Raw genomic sequence first — 20954 nt, 5'->3', positions numbered from 1 at the left:
TATTTTTACATCACAACATGCGCTGTGAGTTGTGATGTAAGGCCACTGGAAAAAAGGAGTTACTTACCTTATCCGGTGCATACCTTGAGTGAAAAAACAGAACGTTTACTTCCCTTATTATCTGTCTTGGGGGGATCGGTGTCAATAATATACTCTCTTTGTTATACACACAAATACACATATTATTATACCCTTGGGCCAAAAGATGTCCAAGCTTGAGTTGTGCCAAAATAAGGAGACCAGATTGTCAAAACCAATCCACATGGCACAAGAGGTATTGCTTTAGAGAACCCATGTCTCAAAAAGTTGGCTATCAACACCTTTTGACTTTTTAGAGCTAGTGTAGTCCAGCTGACAGAGGGCTGCACTTAAGAGACCTGGGTTCACATCTCACCTCTGTCAAAGGACTCGGGTGGCCTTGCCTCTGCTCCTTATCTCTGAGGTATGAATTGTGGCCTTCCTCACAAGATCATTGTGAGGGTTTTTTTTTGAAGTGTTCTTTGCACTTGAAGTGCCATCAAAGCAAAGACAAACCAATTCCAGACTCTCCCAGACATAAATTTAACTTGGGAATGAATATCAGCATGGTTCCAAACCAAACAAGTGTCTTACACAGAAGAACCATTTTCAACATATTTATAATTTGGAATGTGGGACTGAAAGATTCAAATCTAGAAAAAACTGGTCTCTCCAATAGCATTTTCCACCAATGTAGCTTTTATATAGGTATATGCACATTTTCAGTAAAAAGGGGGGTGGGGAGGGGATTTTATGCCCAATGGTATAAGAAGCAGTGACTGCAATTTTGAGCAAAAGGACCAAATTCATGATAGCTTATTAAAAACTATACACATTTCCCTACCCCCAAAAATGTTTGTTTTGTTTTCTTCAAGAGTTGTGATAGTTGTATCCAAGTTTGTGATTGTGACGGGCTCCTTCATAATATGAAGAATGTATCAGTACTTTTGCTTTCTAAGGCAGTCAAAGTTTTTAGTTTTTCAATTAGCTAGAAAATTGCCGTAGCAACTGCTAACAACACCCACCACATGTTGGGAGAAGGGAGGCGGGAAATCAAGTTTGGACAATATTAGAAATTTGATATTTGAAGTGATTCTCCACAAATTTTTGGCAGCTCTAACACAAACATCCCTTCTGAGCATTAACCCCTCAATGAACAAGGATCAGACACGAAAGAGTGCATGAAGAAATGGAAAGGAAAAAAAGGGAAATGAAAAGACCAAGCAGAAAAGATGAAGGCTACAACAGAGAAAAGTAAGCCTAACATATTTGGTGCTCTGATGACAAAAAAAGAAGTAAATTCAGTCTGAAAATTAAAAATTACCACTAAGTTTACCATCACCACAACAAGTCCCGGATCATTATGCTGTAAAAAAGAAACACCATTTGTTAGGCAGGAAACTGTCAGGGACAGAAAACAGGCCTATGGGGCAGGGGGGATGTGTAGGGGGAAGGAATGAACGTGGCGCCTAAGACTTCCTGCCCGCCCGCCCACCCCACCCTTCTTGAAACTGGGAACAAGCTGCAACTCTGGTTTACAAAGTTTTTTTTTTTTGTAAATTGACGACGAGAACATGTCCCCTGATGTTGTTCGACTACAACTCCCATCATCCCTGAGCACTGGTCCTGCTGGCTAGGGATGATGGGAGCTGTAGTCCACAATCATCTGGGCATCAAAGGTTGAGAAAGGCTAATCTAGATCCCCCATGAGCTTTAGGGTGAAGGTATGAAACATGAAGCCTCTTAATCTATGGGATGGCGCCATTTAGTATCTAGACTGGTGCTGGAAGAAGAGGAGCCTGGCTTCGTGCCCCCCTGCATGAAGTCTCATAGAATGGGGGGCAGACTATTACTTCACAAAAGGAAAAACTAGTATGTCAGTGAAAATATTATATGTTTCAACTTATTTCCCCTGACATATTAGTTTTCTATGGTGAGGGCATGTTGGGGGGTGTTATGAAGCATTCAATCACATGTTTCCACCTGGATGACATTTGCCACTTAAGGGGCAAGTTAAATGAGAGGTGGAAGATCTAATTTTCCAACTTGTTAAGTTGTTCAGCCAGGAGAGTGTGGGACACTTCATAAGAATGATGATGAACGATGGACAGAGTGGGGGGGGGAGAGTTAAATTTCCCCGCCACCCACACCAATATCACAATCGATTGTATGCATTTCCCAGCAGGACCAGCAGGCCAGAGGTGGCTGATTTATACTGGGAAAACAATGCATGAGAGAAGAAATTAAACTGATCCAATTCTCTAGTTAGCCGCTATGGCAACTTGAGAATCTGGATAGACTCGGAACATGTGTCACAAAACAAGAACGCAGCTAGCTGTAGCAGTTTCCTTGTAAGAACGTTTGACAACTTCCACCATGGCCCCTGCTCCATACCCCAATGTAAAGTCATCCTTTCCTTTCCAGAATTCAAATATAAGGGCAAAGGCCGTCAACTCTACACACCTGTCACTAAATGTATTAATTACACTGCCAAACTGAAGCACAATTTATTCAATTACATTAAAATTTATGTGCTGTTTTGGGGGCAAAAAAAAAGAGTCCCCCAAGAGCTGCTTACATCATTATTATTTTAAGTTATTTTAAGACAAGAAACTGAATGAAATAAGCTGCAAAAAATAAATAGAAATAAATTACAGAAGAGACATCAAGCATCTGCAACAAAAAGCCAGATAATAAGGGAGTATGTCCTTCAATGCACCCTGGACCCAAACCATTTATGGCTTTGAAGGTGATAACCAGCACTTTAAAAATGGGGCTCAGAAATAAACCAGGAACCAGTATAGATCAAAGAGTGCTAAAATATCATGCTCTGAATGGGAGGCCTCATCAGCAGCTTAGGAGCAACATTCTGCATCAGCTGCCAGTTCTGAGACAAACTGCAGTTGTCTAAGCTGAACATGAGCAAATGTGTGACAGTGGCTGTATCTGCCTTCTCCAGGAAAAGGCCAATGGTGGTACACCGTCTTAAGCTATGCAGAAGCACTTCTGACTATTGCCAAATGGAGCCAAGGAGAAAAGCCGGGCTCAGAAGCACTTTCAAACTGCAAACCTGAGCCCTTCGAAGGGAGTGCCTCCCCTCCAAAAACAGGTCAAACACACAATCTTTCTCGCTGACCAAGATAATTTTGTCTTGTTTGGGTTTTCAGGTTGTTAGACTACACTCTGCTCCCAGGCACCAGTTTAGGATTTCAACTGCCTTCATAGAAGATCCCAGTATTTGAGTTACATGTCATCCACATACAAACAACCCCACGCTCTAATTCTCTGGACAATCCCCCTCCCCGTTGTTTCATTCCAATGACAATCAGGATGGAAGGCGGGGAACATGACAACCCAATGGCCAAGGATCACCTTCTGAAACCAGCACTCCAAGAAGGACCAGAAACAGCACAAATCACTGCCCTCCCCAGGACCTGACTGGCCAGGTAATCCTGAAAAATACCATGGCTGATGGCCTGAAAGGTCCAAGAGAACATAGGTGTGCTCCCTAGTCCAGCACAGGCTGTCCACCAATGCAGTCTCAGTCTCTGGGTCCAGAAACCAGAATGAGATGTCTCGACGTGATCTGTATCATCCAATAACTTTTATCTGCCTTTGCCAAATTAGCCCACAGTTGAATGGTTTGTTTCCCCCTGGTTCCAGAATCACCTTTCTGAAAAAGCAGAATCTATACTTCTTGGTATAGTGAGGCAAAGTATTTCCAGGGCTGCAGTGTTAAGAAACAGAGTGATGCTTCATGTCCTAAGGATAGCTGAGTTGGTTGGAGTGTGGTGCTGATAACACTAAGGTTGCAGTTTCGATACCTGTATGGTACAGCTGCATATTCGGGTTGGACTGGGTGATCCTCAGAATCCAATCCAACTTCTATGAAAGGGAGCACCTGACTCTAACAGGTACCACTTGGAAGGAGATTCGTATTGCTTCATTAGGAGGGATGCTGCAGACTGATCTCATCACTAACGGCAAGCTCTCCAATAGAGAACGTTAATTGATTGATTCAGGCAAAGCAATTAATAGTTAAAAGCTGTTAACAACTTCTTCCATTTATGTGTGAAAGAGACCATTTCAGTCTTATTTGTAAGAAGAATAAGTTGTTCTTAAAACGCTTAACTTCTAAGATGTGAGCAATGCTTGGCGAAATCTCACTTAGCAAAAATGGAAGGGGGGAGGAAAGCAGATGGTGTGTTCATGCCTTCTTTGGGGAGACATTTTTCCAAGGAGCTCAGAGCTGCATATAATGAAATACCCAGGCTGTCTTCCTTTCCCCTCAAGGTGCTGGCCAGACAATAAGTTGCCTTTAGGCTAGAGATGTTAAATTTCAGATGAGCCAGAAGGTCAAAACGCTCACTTAATAAATATGTCCAGAGGCAACACACACATTTTTGCATCACCAATAGCAGAGAGCGTGTTTAGAAATATCCCAGCCCTCATCATTCAAGCAATATTTCCACGTACTGCCTGCCAAAATCCTTTCAACAGCACTAGCACCAATCTTCCCTTGTCAACTCCCCCTTTATCGTCTAAGCCCCTTCCCCATTTGCCATTGCTTAAGCCTCAAAATCCCTTCAAGTATCTTGCCAACAAATTTCCACATCATCCAAGCGCTATAAATAAAATTCATTTGAATAAGTATGTGTCACTTTGGGGGCCTTAAAAAGGGTCCCCAAAGCAGCTGAAATAAAAATACATTAAATTTTATTTTCTACTAACTAAATAGGCTACTACCATCTATATTGCATTCCTCTCCCTCCCTCTCTTCCTTATTTCTCTTCTGGGGTGGAGGAAAATCAAAGACTATAGAAGATTCTGCCTCTCTTTAGTCAAGTTGTTTGGAAGTTCTGACATAGCAGAGCTTGGGAGAAGGGAAGGGGCTTACTGATTCTTACGGCAAGAAGAGAAACTACTAGCCTGCAGAAGAAGTTGCTCCTGCCCAACCCCTTTTAAAATGAAAACCAAGATAGCTTTTTAAACAATGTACATGGTATTTTTACGGCTTGATATTCTACAGCTTAAATACTCCACATACACCCCATGCCATCTGCAGACCCGTGACAGAAACACATGTTTGGTTTTTTTTGAAATATTTTATTAAGTTTTCAAACACAAGATAAAAAGTGAACACACAAAATCCCTTCACCAAAAAAATAACAAGCATAAACAACAAATACAAATACACCAACATACAATGTAGGGAAAAAAAGAAATGAAAAACCCAATTGTTCAAAACATTTTTTATATAACTAACTGGACTTCCTCACATCTCCCTAACCCTGCGTTCTTTGTAATAAAAAAATACCAGCAAATTATTACCTTGTTTCATGCCTTATTTTGTACTTTTCAAGTGTTATATTTCTAAATTTAAAGTCAACTTATTTGTACCTTAAATTAAACATAATATTTCTTTAAATTTCAACCTTTTCTTACTTATAACTTAGTTTTCTGTATCTCAAATTCAAGTTACTGGAGCCATATTTTTCTAAATCGTGCAATTTCTTAACATTCATACAGCTTATATTGTTTTTGTAAATAGTCCTTAAATTTTTTCCAGTCCTCTTCCATTGTTTCTTCTCCCAAATCTCGGATTCTGCCAGTCATTTCAGCCAGGACAGAAACACATGCTTAACCTTTTTTTTTTTTTTTAAAGGAGGAACTCCAAGTTGCATTCCTCATACAGCACCTGCCTTAAGCTTTGCAAATATCTGAAAGATAATCTAGCAAGACATGTGGAGGTGGAGAAAGAAAGCAGGCTGTGTGAAGGCTCTGGGTCAGTCCCAGCAGGTGTCCGTTCTCTGAGTTCTCACATTTCCTTGGGATTTAAAGAAACAGAAGTGCTTTTTGAACATTAAAACTTTGCATTAGAAAAAAAAGAGCAGGGCTATTATTTACTTATTCATTCAACTTATACACTGCCCTATACCTGGAGGTCTCAGGGCGGTTCACAACAAGACCACAACCTATAAAATCAAACCAAAAGCAATTCCCCCCCCCCAAAAAAAGCCACATTCTAAAAGGGTGTTGGATGTCAATAAGATCAACCAAAGGCCTATGTTTTCAGTTGCTGTGCAGTAAGGACCAATGCACTGTATGCTGCGTAGCAAAGCCCTGAGTTGCAGAAATCCCTCTCTCTCTTTGTTCCAGGCAAGACCAGTGACATCATGCAAGGTCCAGGGACTAAGGTCCAGGGACACTATGATTTGCCCAGCACTGGCCTGAGCACCAAGTGTAGGACTCTAAGGCACTGATACTGCAGGATAAAGTGGTACCTCAGGTTAAGTACTTAATTCGTTCCAGCGGCCCATTCTTAATCTGAAACTGTTCTTAACCTGAAGCACCACTTTAGCTAATGGGGCCTCCTGCTGCCGGCGTGCCACCGGAGCCCGATTTCTGTTCTCATCCTGAAGCAAAGTTCTTAACCTGAAGCACTATTTCTGGGTTAGCAGAGTCTGTAACCTGAAGCGTATGTAACCCGAGGTACCACTGTACTATAATTCTTAGGCAATAAAGAGCTGGGAATGGATGTCTGAGCCTGACAAAAGCCCCTTCCTGCTGCAGGTTGTTGGAGGGGGGTGGGTGCTAATATAGAAAATACATGCATATAACCAGATATGCATCTTGGCTTACAAATAATAAAAAAAGCATTTTTGCTAGCAGCATTGAGTGTTGGAAGGAGCTCTGAAATGAGATAGCCAGTGGGGGTGGGGTGGGATTTGCAATTAAAAAAAATAAATGGTGTGTGTATTGTACTGGATCCAACATGTATGTGCACCCGCACACCTTCTCTCTCCTGACTCTTGCAGCAGCACACTTTCTTCCCTTAGTTTCTCTGTTTTCCTCCGCACAGTCTCCCAGACTTCTTTCCTTTCCTTTCTATCCTCTTGGCTTCTCCACTTTCTGTTCAAGAGCTCTTACACAGAGCTGTAAAAGGAGCAGAAAGGAGTAGTTTGTTTGGTTTCCTGCTTCAGCTGCTAGGTACTTTTCAGGGAGAAGGGCAGTGCTCCCCCCCCAAAAAAAAATGTTTAGGGGGGTACTCTCATTTTGACACCAGAAAATCACGATTTTATAGTTCAAATCGGGGAAAATAAATACAGTAAATGGACAAAAGTACAAAGATTCACAAAATGTTTAGGGGGTATGCATATCCATGTGTACGGCCCCCCCCCAAAAAAAGGAGCACTGGAGAAGGGTAACATTTGTGATCTCATGATTAATGGGAGGGAGATCTCAGAGGCTTAATGGCCCAAGTTTAGTGTTACAAGGATGAGCCAATGCATGCTCCAAGCTCACATGCTCTGCCCTCCCTCTCTTGCTCTGGCTCTGTCATGGCCATGAGAAAGGGAGGGAAGCATGTGCTAATAGTATTGATTAATCACAGTTTAGCATTATGTGCAGGGACGTGGGTGGCGCTGTGGTCTAAACCACTGAGCCTAGGGCTTGCCAATCAGAAGGTCGGCAATTTGAATCCCCGTGACGGGGTGAGCTCCCATTGTTCAGTCCCAGCTCCTGCCCACCTAGCAGTTCGAAAGCACACCAGTGCAAATAGATAAATAGGTACCGCTCCGGCGGGAAGGCAAACGGCGTTTCCATGAGCTACTCTGGTTTCGGTGTTCCGTTGTGCCAGAAGCTTAGTCATACTGGTCACATGACTCAGAAAAACTGTCTGCAGACAAATGTCGGCTCCCTCGGCCAGTAAAGTGAGATGAGCGCCGCAAACCCAGAGTCATCCGCGACTGGACTTAACGGTCGGGGTCCCTTTACCTTTTTTAGCATTATGTGCAAACCCAAACTATGTTGTTGTTTAGTCGTTTAGTCGTGTCTGACTCTTTGTGACTTCTGTTTCTTTAAATCCCAAGGAAATGTGAGAACTCAGAGAAAGGACACCTGCTGGGACTGACCCAGAGGCTTCACACAGCCTGCTTTCTTTCTCCACCTCCACATGTCTTGCTAGATCAGGGGTCTGCAACCTTTAAGACAAAAAGAGCCACTTGGACCCGTTTCCGAAGAAAAAAAAACTGGGAGCCGCAAAACCATTGCGACATTTAAATATATCTCCGGAACCGCGATCTGACAGCGGGTGGGAAGGTGGCGTCGGGATGGTGCGTGACTAACGCACGCACCGCCCCCATGTGACATCACAGCCGGTACAGCGCCCGCCACAGTGGGGAGTGTCGGGGCGCACAATGCGCCTCCTCCCCTCGCTAGTATCCGCCCCGGAGCCGCAGCAAAGGTGTAAAAGAGCCACATGCGGCTCCGGAGCCGCGGGTTGCTGACCCCTGTGCTAGATGGTCCTTCAACAGCAACTAAGCTGGATGTTTAGCCATGAGCATGCACAGAAAGATGTGTGCAGACAGACCGTTTCAGAACTGCTTCAGTGACGTATGAGAACATCGCAGATTTAAAATACTTTATTTAAAAAACAAACAAGCCATATGAGCAAAAGAGCCTCTTATGGGAATATTTGGGAACTGGTTATCCAGAGTCTGTGAATATGTGCATCCTGCTGAACTGATTCTAAAGCATGCCCCGTTAGCGTCTGCCAACTTTTTACGGAACCAAGGAAACTTGCTCCAACTGCTAGAACCCTAGTTACAAAGTTTCACTAAATCTACCCAAAAGTCACATTCCGCATTTCTACAATGCTTTTAGTTGCAGGGATAGCTATCCTGGTTTCCTCCAGATATTGTTGGGCTTCAACTTCTATCAGCCCCGGATAGCATGGCCAATGGTCAGTGACAATAGGAGATCTAATCCAGCAATATCAGGATGGCACCCATGCTTTGAATAGAGTGTTGTAGAAATAATTATAATAACTAATATTATTAATTAAATTTCTATACCGCTCTTCATCTAAGGATCACAGGGTAGTTAACAATATGGAAACACAAAAATACATAACATACTAACACACACAAAATACACCCTCGCACTTCAAAAGCTCATAAATTGTTTAATTAGCCAAAGGCCTGGGAGAAGATATTTTTACTTGGTGCCTAAAATTATGGAACAAAGGCGCCGAGTGAATTAGGGCTAAGTCACACCCACACTGCCGAGTCAGAGTTATGGAAGATTACAGATGGCAGTTGGGTGAGCTTATGGTCAAGGTGATTCAGGGAATCCTCAGCTCATACCCTTTAGCTATCATACTACACCAGCTCCATCTTGCCTTAGCTGAACACACTGCTTGTAGACCTATCTTCAACAAAAGGGCGTTAACAGTGCCCTCTTGGGGTTCTTTCAAACTTCTGAAAAGGGTGACTTTCCTTGCAGTGTAGCAAAGTCTTTTCAAGGGAGAGGTTCAATCTCCAGGGGTTGTAACTAGATGATAATAATAATAATAATAATAATAATAATAATAATAATAATAATAATAATAATAATAATAATATACCCCATCCATCTGGCTGAGTTTAACCAGCCACTCTGGGCGGCTCGCAATCAAGTTTTAAAAACAATATAGCATTAAATATTAAAAACTTCCCTAAACAGGGCTGTCTTCAGATGTCTTTTAAAAATAAGATAGCTGCTTATTTCCTTGACATCTGATGGGAGGGCGTTCCACAGGGCGGGCGCCACTACCGACAAGTCCCTCTCTCTGGTTCCCTGTAACCTCACTTCTCGCAATGAGGGAACTGCCAGAAGGCCCTTGGTGCTGGATCTCAGGGAAAAAAGCAAGACATTGTCCTTGGATGCTTCACATATACAGTGGTAGCTCTGGTTATGAACTTAATTTGTTCCGGAGGTCCATTCTTAACCTGAAACCGTTCTTAACCTGAGGTACCACTTTAGCTAATGGGGCCTCCCGCTGTCGCCGCGCCACCGGCACACGATTTCTGCTCTCATCCTGAGGTAAAGTTCTTAACCCGAGGTACTACTTCTGGGTTAGCGGAGTCTGTAACCTGAGGTGTTTGTAACCCGAGGTACCACTGTACTTTCCAGGTTATATAGCTCAGCCCGAATATGGCCTGTCACCTCTTTTCCCATGCACACAGACACAAAAGTGTATGGGCAAAAGTGTAATTTTTCAAAAACATTGCCCCCATGTTAACAATGGCCCATACCAATGCAGACACAGCTTTTCCAGAAGCAGCAGAGAATCAATATTCATAAGGACAATGGGGAAGTCGCAAAAGGCCAGATAAAAACAGGGATTGGGGTGGCCAAGGTTCCTCAACCCTGAACAATTATGATGAAAGCTGTAATTTGACTTCCAGTGTGGCAATCTCTGCCTTCTCTTGCTGGCAATAAAATGCTACAAGTACTTGGTCATACTGGAATCCTCATTTATGCAGCTAGCTTCATTTTTAGTTTGTTTCTTTCTGCTTTGTTCTCCTGTTGAATATATTCATGTGATCTTTTGCTTTCATTGTCTATTCCTGCCACCTTCCTTTCCTGTACCAGTACAACTATTATTGCATGCATTGGTTTCACTATGAATAATTTACCTCCTCCTTGCTGTCTTCCAACATCTGGTCCCAGATATGAAAGCATATGCCAGTCACGCTCCTTTCTGCACAACTGGTTTTATAAGCCAAGAGGTACAACAAAATATCAGGCTGACTTATAGCAGGCTCCTCACAAGTAGCTCTCTGCTCTTCAGGAATGGAATACTTCTCCTTTTTCACAAAGGATTTTCACCTTGAGGTGTATACATCTCAAACAATACCTGGCCAAAAACATCTAGATTTCTTTCTGTATTTAAAATATGGCAGCATATACATTGTTCTTGGCTGTGCCACATTCATCTTGACAGGAAGGAAAGTTCCATCTATATTATTGATAATATAATATAATATAATATAATATAATATAATATAATATAATATAATATAATATAATATAATATAATATAATATAATATAATATAATATAATTTTCAACTTGTCAGTTGCCTAACACTGTAACCTCTAGGTGACGTACAATAAAAAGTTAACACAAGTAAATGTAATATTGATTATACGGTAGGTGATTATAATACAACTAATAATCAGTAAACACAAATGAAAGCCAACTGTCCATTTATAGGGAACAAGATAATAACATATATTGAAACAGATTGATTATTATTGTTATTAGCCTGGGAGAAAATAAAGATCTTCACCAGGTGTCAGAATAGCATTAATGCAGGAGCCAGATGAGTTGGGGAACGCATTCTACAAAGCAGTGGGTCACCACTGAAAACCCTCTCACTGCCACCCTTTGCACCTCAGAAGGAGGAGGGCTTCTGTACATGCTCTTAAGACCTGGGTAGTACCTAGTGCAAAGAAGTGTTACATCAGGTAACAGGGCCCTAAGCTGTGTAAGCTTTAGTTTATAACAGGGAGGCCCAAATTTTCACATCAAGTGGGCCGCAAGAGTACTTTAATACAGAACTCACGGGCCACACACTGCCTTGTCGACTGGGGGCGAGGAGTGAAGCCAAAATTTGAAGATCCTCCAGCCCCCACACTGGCTTCCCAAAGCCGGCTAAACAAGGTGTTGGACTTTGGGAAGGAGGCATGAAGATCTGAAAGAATCCTAGACCCTCCCACCTCCTTCCAGAAGCTGGGAAAGCACCAAGTAGGCTTTGGGAAGGAGGTAGGAGGACTCTGGGTCCCTGTCAGAGCCCTCATGCCTCCTTCCCAAAGCCCAACACTACACTTTCCTCGGCCCAGTATACCTGAAGGAGCATCTCCACCCCCATCGTTCTGCCCGGACGCTGAGGGCGGTTCCCTCATTGCGAGAAGCAAAGCTACAGGAAACCAGGCAGAAGGCCTTCTTGGTAGTGGCGCCCGCCCTGTGGAACGCCCTCCCATCAGATGTCAAAGAGATAAATAACTATCTGACATTCAGAAGACATCTTAAGTCAGCCCTGTTCAGGGAAGTTTTTAATGTGTGACATCTTAGTGTATTTTTTGTTTTTGTGGAAGCCGCCCAGAGTGGCTGGGGAAACCCAGCCAGATGGGCGGGGTACAAATAAATTATTATTATTATTATTATTATTATTATTATTATTATTATTATTATTATTATTTGGGAAGGTAGTGTGAGGGCTCAGGGAGAATGTCGAATGTTCCTGAAGACTGCCCAAAAAAGATATTGAGGGCCACACATTGGACCACCCTGGTTTAGAGGTTAAAACCAGCACTCAGGCTGGCCTGGAAACAAATTGGAAGCCATCACAAGCAGGCAAGGATTGGCATAATATGGTCAGAATGCCCTGTCCCTGTTAATAACCTCATCACTACATCATGCTGTAACTGAAGTTTCTAAACTGTGTTCAAAAGCAGCTCCACACACAACAACACATTGCACGAATTCCAGGCAGACGTTTACTAGACCACAGACCACAAAAGCCAGGCTATCTACATCAAGATAGGCTAGTCACCCAGATCTGTCTTAAAGCTCGTAAAAGACACATAGCACCAAGGCCATTTGTAGCTTCTGTGATATAATGGACCCAGGAGAGCCCCCAAGCTATGGACCAGGTCCTTTAGCAGAAGTGCAACCGTCTCCAGAACAGGTTGGATACCTCTCATACATGAGTTAATTGGTAATAAACTATATCACTGATGGTTGGAAGGTAGTAGAGAGCAGGTTTGGGCCGATCTTGTCTGGCCTGTCTGTAGCACTATCAAAAGGCAGACCAACCAGGTTATCTAAGTGGACATTCATGCTGTAGGCACAAGTCAAGCATAGACAAGGGACATTTTAGGGAAATAACGAAAGCCACAATAGTAGGATGGGAAGAAGCAGAGACTGAGTAGCAGCTCAGAGACAATGATTTCAGAAGAGACCTCACTTGTACCTCCCAACCAACCAGCTGAAAATAAGGATTAATTTATCTGCCCCTTCTAAAGAAACAAAATGCCTTCCTTGTGGGAAGACTCTGAAGGGGTCATGTGATCCCCAAGCAAACCTAGGTCAGTAGCCCAGAGGACGACCCTAAGCAGGGTCTGTGTACAGTGGTACCTCAGGTTAAGAACTTAGTTCGTTCCGGAGGTCCGTACTTAACCTGAAACTGTTCTTAACCTGAGGTACCACTTTAGCTAATAGGGCCTCCCACTGCCGCCGTGCAATTTCTGTTCTCATCCTGAAGCAAAGTTCTTGACCCGAAGTACTATTTCTGGATTAACGGAGTCTGTAACCTGAAGCGTCTGTAACCCGAGGTACCATTGTACAGCCTTTTGCAAAGGCCTGCTCTTTAGGAATGCAACTTCAGCCACCCATAGCACATTCTCAACCACAAGCAACACTTCTGGTTGAGCCATGCCCTTATAGAGTTCAAATAATCAACACTTTCCGCTTTGGGGGTGGGAATCAGCTGCCTATTAAACTTGTACAAAATCAAGATACTATGCTCTCTAGATAACCATTTTGCTACATCTTCACTAACAAGGACAAAGTGTTGCTAAGCAGCTGAAGTGGCTCCATTCCGCTTTTCAGAAAAGGTTGAATCACTGTTCTTGTATAGAACACTGTAACACAAGAGGACAAAGAAGCCACTCTGAAATATGCTTGGAGGAAAAATGTACCCATCCTCTTACAATGACTACCCAAGCTGCCCACCATCTTTGGAAACGGTGGAGTGATCTGGGGAAAGTGGTCTGGAAACAATGCTTGCTTAGCATTGTTTCACCCACTCTAATGCAACTCAATAACTTTTTAAGCACAGTATTGTACTTGCCATTACACTGTTACAGGAGCAGAACTGAGTATTTTAGCTTAACACTGACCAAAATCAGTGGCTGCAGTTGAATATAATGATCACAGTTTATTATCTAAACCCAGAAAAAGCATTTACTGAAACAAGCCAATTTTAAGCCATCGTTTATTAAATTGGTTTGTTTCAGTAATCCATAGTTAAGACTAGTCACAGTTTGCCCAGGTTCAGATAAAACACTAAACCATGGTTAACTGCAGCAAACGCTTGTTCTCTCCTCCATCTGGCTATGCCTATGGCTTGTTCACATAACAATAAAACAAACTTTGTTATTATCAGATGCAGCCATTAAGTGGGATAGGATGAAGAACAAACATTTTCTCAAGAGGCAGTTCAACAGTGGTCCTTTTCTGCACCAGACCATGCGTGAAAACACTGATGAAATCCCTCTTGACCTAACTCATTGAGCTTTTTAAAATGACCCATGTTTAAAAGTCCACCCTATAAACATTGTTGCTGTTAAAATTTATATCCTGCATTTCAGCATCTAGGTCTCAAAGCAGCTTACAACGATAAAAATATGCAAAATTTAGAAGAAATTAAACCCCATAAATTTAAACAAAGAACATCAGAAAATTGTACGACATCAGAGAAGCGTTCATGATGCAAAGGCTTCCTGAAATACTGTAAAGTGATTTTAACCAGTCACCTGAAATTCAGCAGGGACAGTGCTTGAGTTCTGATGGGAGTTCCAGAGTTGGGCCCACAACACTGAAGTCATAATCTCGTTGATATGAGTTGCACTTCTGGTCCATGGATGGCCACCAAGCTCCATCAGATGACCTCAGTGATCAATTTGGCATATACAGGGAAAGGCATTCTGGGCCTAAGTTATTCAGGGCTCTGTACACTAGCAGAAAAACCTTGAACCTGGCCTGGTTGCAGATGGGAAGCCAGTGCAAGTATTTTAACACCAGTGAGCCAAAATTAAGATTGCATTACATATAACCAAACATGAAAAGAGAAAAGGGGACTTTCCATTTAAAGGAAGGAAAATGCATCTGGAGTACCACCCTTAAGAAAAACACACAGGAATATGAAGCATTCTTTCTGTTGGTACACTCAGTAGACAACAGCAGCTTAGTTCTCCAGGCTACCATCACCATTTCAAATGCACACACTCAGGTTGCTAAAAAGGAATGTAGGGTAACACCATGATGTGTACTACACCTGCTTTAGATATGAGGGGTGTACAGATGATACCAGAAACCCAAGCATTCCCAAGCACGTCTGCAAAACATAAAGCATTTCACCACCATTAATGGTAGAAAGGCTTCCTGTCTCTAACTAGTGGGAGCCTTCAGATCAATAATTACTGAGTATCACTGGCAATTTACCTCCAGTTTATTGTACGAGTTTGTATACTTGACGAGTAGCAGCTGAATCCAGCAATCATTTTGAGCTTTCCAGAAGCAACTGGTAAAGAAGCAAGCATGGACAGCCTTAGAGTTTAGAGTTTGGTCCTCTAGAACAGATACAGCTAGTCAAAATGCACTTTTCAACTGGGGACATTTCCTATTCAATGCAGAGGAATATGGGATAGTAATTCATTGTCTGCTCAACATGGAGCAGAGAGGAACATTAATTTAATCTTCACTCAAGTGACAACCTACACACAGGGAACAGGAGGAGTATTTAATTGCTAAAATGAAGGTGGAAGGAGAAGACTGGTATTTGAATAGGAAGTGCAGATTCACCCCAAATTGAAGTGCTTGGGTATCTCTCCCTCTGCTCCTGATTGATAGGTGATTTTGTTTCAGCCTCAGCACTCAGAAAATATACAGAATCTTAACAAGAACAGAGGTGTGCGAGAATTAAATTTTAATTTGGGAGAGGGAGAAATGGAGATATCATGGTTGTCCTTTGCTGCCAATGTTACATTTTTACCTCCTAGCTCTCCGCACAGGACTGAATACATTTAAATTCCTCTGGCATCAGTATCAAATGCCTTGATATTCTGACAACCAGATGTGTAGATAGGAGTATCAAAGTCAGTGGAGTGCATCTAAGTAGAGTTTATACTGTGTTAGCAGAGAATTGGTAGCTGCTGCTAAATCCCAATGAGAGTTGCAAGACTGCCATACCCATGGCAACCTCTGAATAGTCATCCATCTCAGCTCTCTGCCTTTAACTAGGAGATTGTGTAAAGCCAGCAAACATGCACAGGTTTTTTGGGGGGTGGGGGGCGGGGATTCAAGCTACCCTGAACTGCAGCCTGTCTCTCTTGTTCATTTCAAAACCCATGCACTGGATTTCAAGAACTACACCAACATTTCTAATGTGGGGCTTTGGTGCAATTGGCAATGTACCGCCCATGCCAATCCTGCAAGTGTGCTCTGGAATGTGCAGAGTGTTCCCTGGACACACTTATTCAGCACAATCCCACACTCTCAAATACCTGCACCCAGGAAGGCCTAGCTATATGGGTGAGCTGGAAGGAGGAAGTTGACAAGAGACAGTCCAGCTGCATCTATGACAGTACTTCTCTGCCAACCACTCTAGGTGAGGACAGTGGGGGCCGCAATAATTACGATTAAACCAGTTTGATTCCCCTCACCCTCTGTATTTACATAAGACACCAGTGTGGCGATGTTTTGTTTTACAAACGGAATTTAGAAAAGCTATTTGATTCTTCAGTCAGAGTTGTCTCTCTCTAGGCATCTTGATAAAATGGCTCTGCTGTATACATCGTACCATAGGAAGCTGACACAGAATGTAATTATTTCAAGAGCGCGTCTATAGATTAATCAAACCAGTATTTCAAACCAATATTAACAATCATTCCACTCAACTAGTCTCATTTGCTAGGGGTTGTGGTGCTGCAGCTATGCTGCAGTCCAAAGATGCTGCAGTGTGCTGTTTACTGACCATTATAAAGCCTCTCTACACACAGGCCTTTGAGACAGACTGGGCTGAACAGGCCGACTGAATGAACAAGCAGGCAGCAAGAGTATTCTTCTCATACAAGTGGCCATTCAAAAAACACACAAGGAGATTGTTCAAAGCCTTGCAGGAAATGGCAGAAAGTTCCCAGAATGCACCGGTGGAGGAAAAAAATGTCTGCGGGCAGCAACCCCCTTCCCCTCACCTCTTGATTGGCCAGGACACTATTCCTTGGCCCTACAACAACTGGAATTTATGGGAGTGCTCTTCACTCTTTCAACATTCCACAAGAGGCTGGGTGTGGTGATAAGAGGACTAAGTTCAATTGATCCTCATTATGCCAGAATTTTAAATATGCCTTCTAGGCACAGCTCCAGTGCAGGAGCTCAGAATATTCTTTTCAAGACAAAGGGAGCTGCAGTTCACACCTCCAATGATGTATAAATAGTGGAAGTTAATAGAATAGCTTTGAACTGGAGCTTTCAATAGCAGGGGGAAAGGCACAAAACTGAAATCTGAAAAAAACAAACATTCATTTGTTTTATGATGTAGAGGTAAAGGTAAAGGGACCCCTGACCATTAGGTCCAGTCGCGGATGACTCTGGGGTTGCAGCGTTCATCTCGCTTTATTGGCTGAGGGAGCCGGTGTACAGCTTTCGGGTCATGTGGCCAGCATGACTAGCCACTTCTGGTGAACCAGAGCAGTGCACGGAAATGCCATTTACCTTCCTGCCGGAGCGGTACCTATTTATCTACTTGCACTTCGTGCTTTCGAACTGCTAGGATGGCAGGAGCAGGGACCGAGCAATGGGAGCTCACCCTGTTGCAGGGATTCGAACTGCCGACCTTCTAATCGGCAAGCCCTAGACTCTGTGGTTTAACCCACAGCGCCACCCACGTCCCTTGATGATGTAGAGAGAATGGTGCAAACCAGCAGTTCTCACACTGTGGGGTGCCTGCCATGACACATGTTTATATGAGTGTGTGTGTGTTTGTGCGTGTGCATGCACAGAAGGAGATCCTATACAAAAAAATACCAGAGGGACATCTCTCCTAGCTTAGCATTTATAAACATGGAAGGCGCAGAGGGACTGAACACGTGACAGCTTTTGACCACAACAGTCTTCTGCCTCTTCCCTTCTTCCCTGGATGTTTCAGAATGAAATCTGGAATACCCTATTTTGGTTCTCTTGCAAAACCAACACAGGATTATTGTTATTATTTATTAAATTTGTATACCACCCTCCACCCAAAGATCACAGGGCGGTTCACAACAGAAAAATAAGAATAAAAAATATGTAACGAAACAAACAACAAACCAATAATGCTCCTCCTAAACACACATTTAAAAAGGCACATAATGTTAGTTAATCAGCCAAAGATCTGTTTCACCTGGCACATAAAAATATGCAATGAAGGCGCCAGGCAAGATTCCACAAATGGGGAGCCCCACAGAAAAGGCCTCAGATGATGGTTGCAGGGTCTGGGTAGGTTCAAATGGAGAGAGGCGGCCCTTGAGGTATTTTGCAGTCCTGAGCTGTTCAGGGCTTTATAGGTCAAAACCAGCACTTTGAAATGGACCCAGAAACTATTTGGCAGCCTGTGCTGTTGGTCCAGGATCAACGTAATAACGCTCAAACCATCTTACTCTGGTGAGCAACCTGGCTGCTGAATCCTGCACCAGCTAAAGTTTCTGATCCATTTTCAGAGGCAGCCCTACGTATGTGTTGCGGTAATCTAATTAGAGGTTACTGAAGCATAGACAACCACTATCTCTGTCCAGGTGGGCACAGCTGGGCCACCAGCCAATGCTGCGGGAAGGTGCTCTGCACCACTGAGGCCACTTGAGCCTCAAGCAACAACAAAGGATCCAGGCGTACCCCCGAGCGATGTCCCCGCTCCTTCAGAGGGAGTGTAACCCCATCAAGAGCAGGCAACCTCCCATTCAGTCCACGCACATCACAGCTGGTTGCAGTACAGTTAGCGTGTATGTGAAGATTCTGCACCTTAGCATGCAGCAGTCCAGAAAGAGGCCATGCTGAAAATGTTTGATGGGAAAATAGCTTAAATCAGGGGTCCCCAGTCTTTCTGGGCCTGGGGGCACATGAGGACATCATGTCACCATACAAATACCCATTTCACAAAAGAAAAACTGGTCATGCTTAGAACAGAGGTCAGCAAACTTTTTCTACAGGGGGCCAGTCCACTGTCCCTTAGACCTTGTGGGGGGGGGCGGACTATATATTTTTTTGGGGGGGGGGGAAATGAACGAATTCCTATGCCCCACAAATAACCCAGAGATGCATTTTAAATAAAAGGACACATTCTACTCATGTAAAAACACGCTGATACCCGGACCGTCCGCGGGCCAGATTGAGAAGGCAATTGGGCCACATCCGGACCCTGGGCCTTAGTTTACCTACCCATGGCTTAGAATCTGCTCCCATCCCCGCACCCCCAGCAAAGAAACCAAGCAGAATATCTACACCAAAAAAACACCCAACTAAAACAAAAGACAAAAATAAACCACAACCAACATCCCTGCCAACCAACTGTTGTGAAAAAGACTGGGAGAGACACAAGAGCTTGCCGGGCAGCAGGGAGTGGGGGTCTGATGGTGCCCTGGGAACCATATTGAGGAACACAAGGTTAAATCAAACTGTAGCTCTGCAGATGAAAGTCAAACATATTTTGAAACTGGAGCCAGTCTCCCCAGAACTCAAGAAAATTAGCACGTACATCCCTCTCAAATCATATTATGTCCTTCACACCCCATTTAACATCTTACACAATTTAAACTTTACTTGTAAACTGGACTACAAGAAGAACTGCGCCCCCCCCCCCCGTTTTTATCTGAATAGGGGCCCTTTCGTGGTGTGTGTCATCAAATGAATATTGAAAGTTCTCATGGTTTGGCTTGCAGAAAACAGTATAAAGGACAGCACTGAATACTTTGTTTGGACTGTTCATGTACTCGACCTGGAGTATCAGCTTGCATAGAAGGATCAATTAAATGAATACAAGTGTATTCCTGCATTACCCTCTGTGGTGCATTCCACATAGTGATTCCTCGTAAAATGAACAAACACACACACACACATACACACACGCTGGCCAGGCAGTGAGCATAGGGAGTTTGATGGCAATACTCCCATTATGCAACTTTCCAAAAGAGAACTCCTAACAGTGAGCTAAACCAAATAACCAGTATGACAATGCAGTAATTCTTAGGTTCCAACAGCTGCCTGAATTCTGCTTCCAGGAAGAAAACAAAACTTGTCTCTTTATTCCTCTGGCTGCCTACATCACACTCTGCAAATGACTCACTGAGTCTCCAGTTTGGAATTGAAAAGTTGGTTACCCAACACAGCACCCCAGAGCTCAAATGCGGTAAAACTCTCATATCAGTTATTCTCTCATATGAATTTTTTTAAAGTCCAAATTAAAAGGTTACAACAGGAAAAGGAAGGAATTAGAAACTGTCAAACACTAGTCAAATCAAGACATTTAACCTCTCAACAAGCAACCTGACTAAATTAAAGCGAACGTCTTTTACATCCTCTTTGTCTCAAGTTTCAAATCACATTGTTCTGGGACACACACACACACATACCATCTCAGCAAAAGAACCATTTTCTGGCTAGTTGAGACAGTTCATATCTTCTTCTTTCTTTGTTTTTTGGTTGTGCCTTCATCTGCAAACCAAAATCATGGTGGTACTATGGTCAGCTATCAAGAGGACAGCGTACAAATTTCTCTAAGTTGACTCCAACTGTACTGTCTTCCTTGCTTTCAGTCTGCGTTAAATAAAAACTACATTTCACAGAACAAACCCAATACTAGACCTGTGAGTATTAAGAGAAACTGAGTGCAATATGAGAAACATAAAACTCAATGGGTACAATCAGAGGGCTGAGGGAAGGGGAGGAATCTAGAAATGTAAGCAGAAGTAAAATGAGCATTTTAAACAAATCAGATTTCTTACTTACCCTGGAGAGATTTCCCCAAGCCCTGGCCCAGCTTCCAGCCATGCTTCTGTAGCAAGCGGTGTCCAATATTATCCTGACAGACAGAACAGAGAAACAAACCAAAAATATTCCAATAATATATTCTTCTCTTCCACAGAAGCACATTATGAACAAGACATTTTTCTACATATATGCATGCAAAAGAAATAAAATAAAAACTACTTACGAGCAATATATGCCCAGTAAAAGGGAAAAGATATTTACATAATAAAAAATAATTAACAAAAACAAAAAAAAAAACAAAAAACACCTGCTGGCAAGATTTTTCCACAGGAACAGGGTTTCAGGGAGGGTCATCACACTTTCTG

At 42.9% G+C, this 20954-nt stretch overlaps 1 protein-coding gene across 7 annotated transcripts in view; it reads right to left on the bottom strand.

The window, feature by feature from the left end:
* Window positions 1-20954, bottom strand: part of GPATCH8 (G-patch domain containing 8) — an 82918-nt gene that overhangs the window by 23625 nt on the left and 38339 nt on the right. For 3 of the 7 annotated variants that reach the window (XM_081166066.1, XM_081166067.1, XM_081166068.1), the window contains one exon: window positions 20608-20680. In XM_081166066.1, the coding sequence (XP_081022192.1) occupies window positions 20608-20680 (73 nt within the window). Of the gene's footprint in view, window positions 1-67; window positions 573-20607; window positions 20681-20896; window positions 20918-20954 lie in introns of those variants that run through there. The other 4 variants (XM_081166070.1, XM_081166071.1, XM_081166069.1 and 1 more) reach the window with 3 other exon arrangements.

Source organism: Podarcis bocagei (assembly GCF_964188305.1).
Source record: "Podarcis bocagei genome assembly, chromosome: 13".
NCBI classification, from domain to species: domain Eukaryota; kingdom Metazoa; phylum Chordata; class Lepidosauria; order Squamata; family Lacertidae; genus Podarcis; species Podarcis bocagei.
This window is presented reverse-complemented; position numbering and strand designations above follow the sequence as displayed.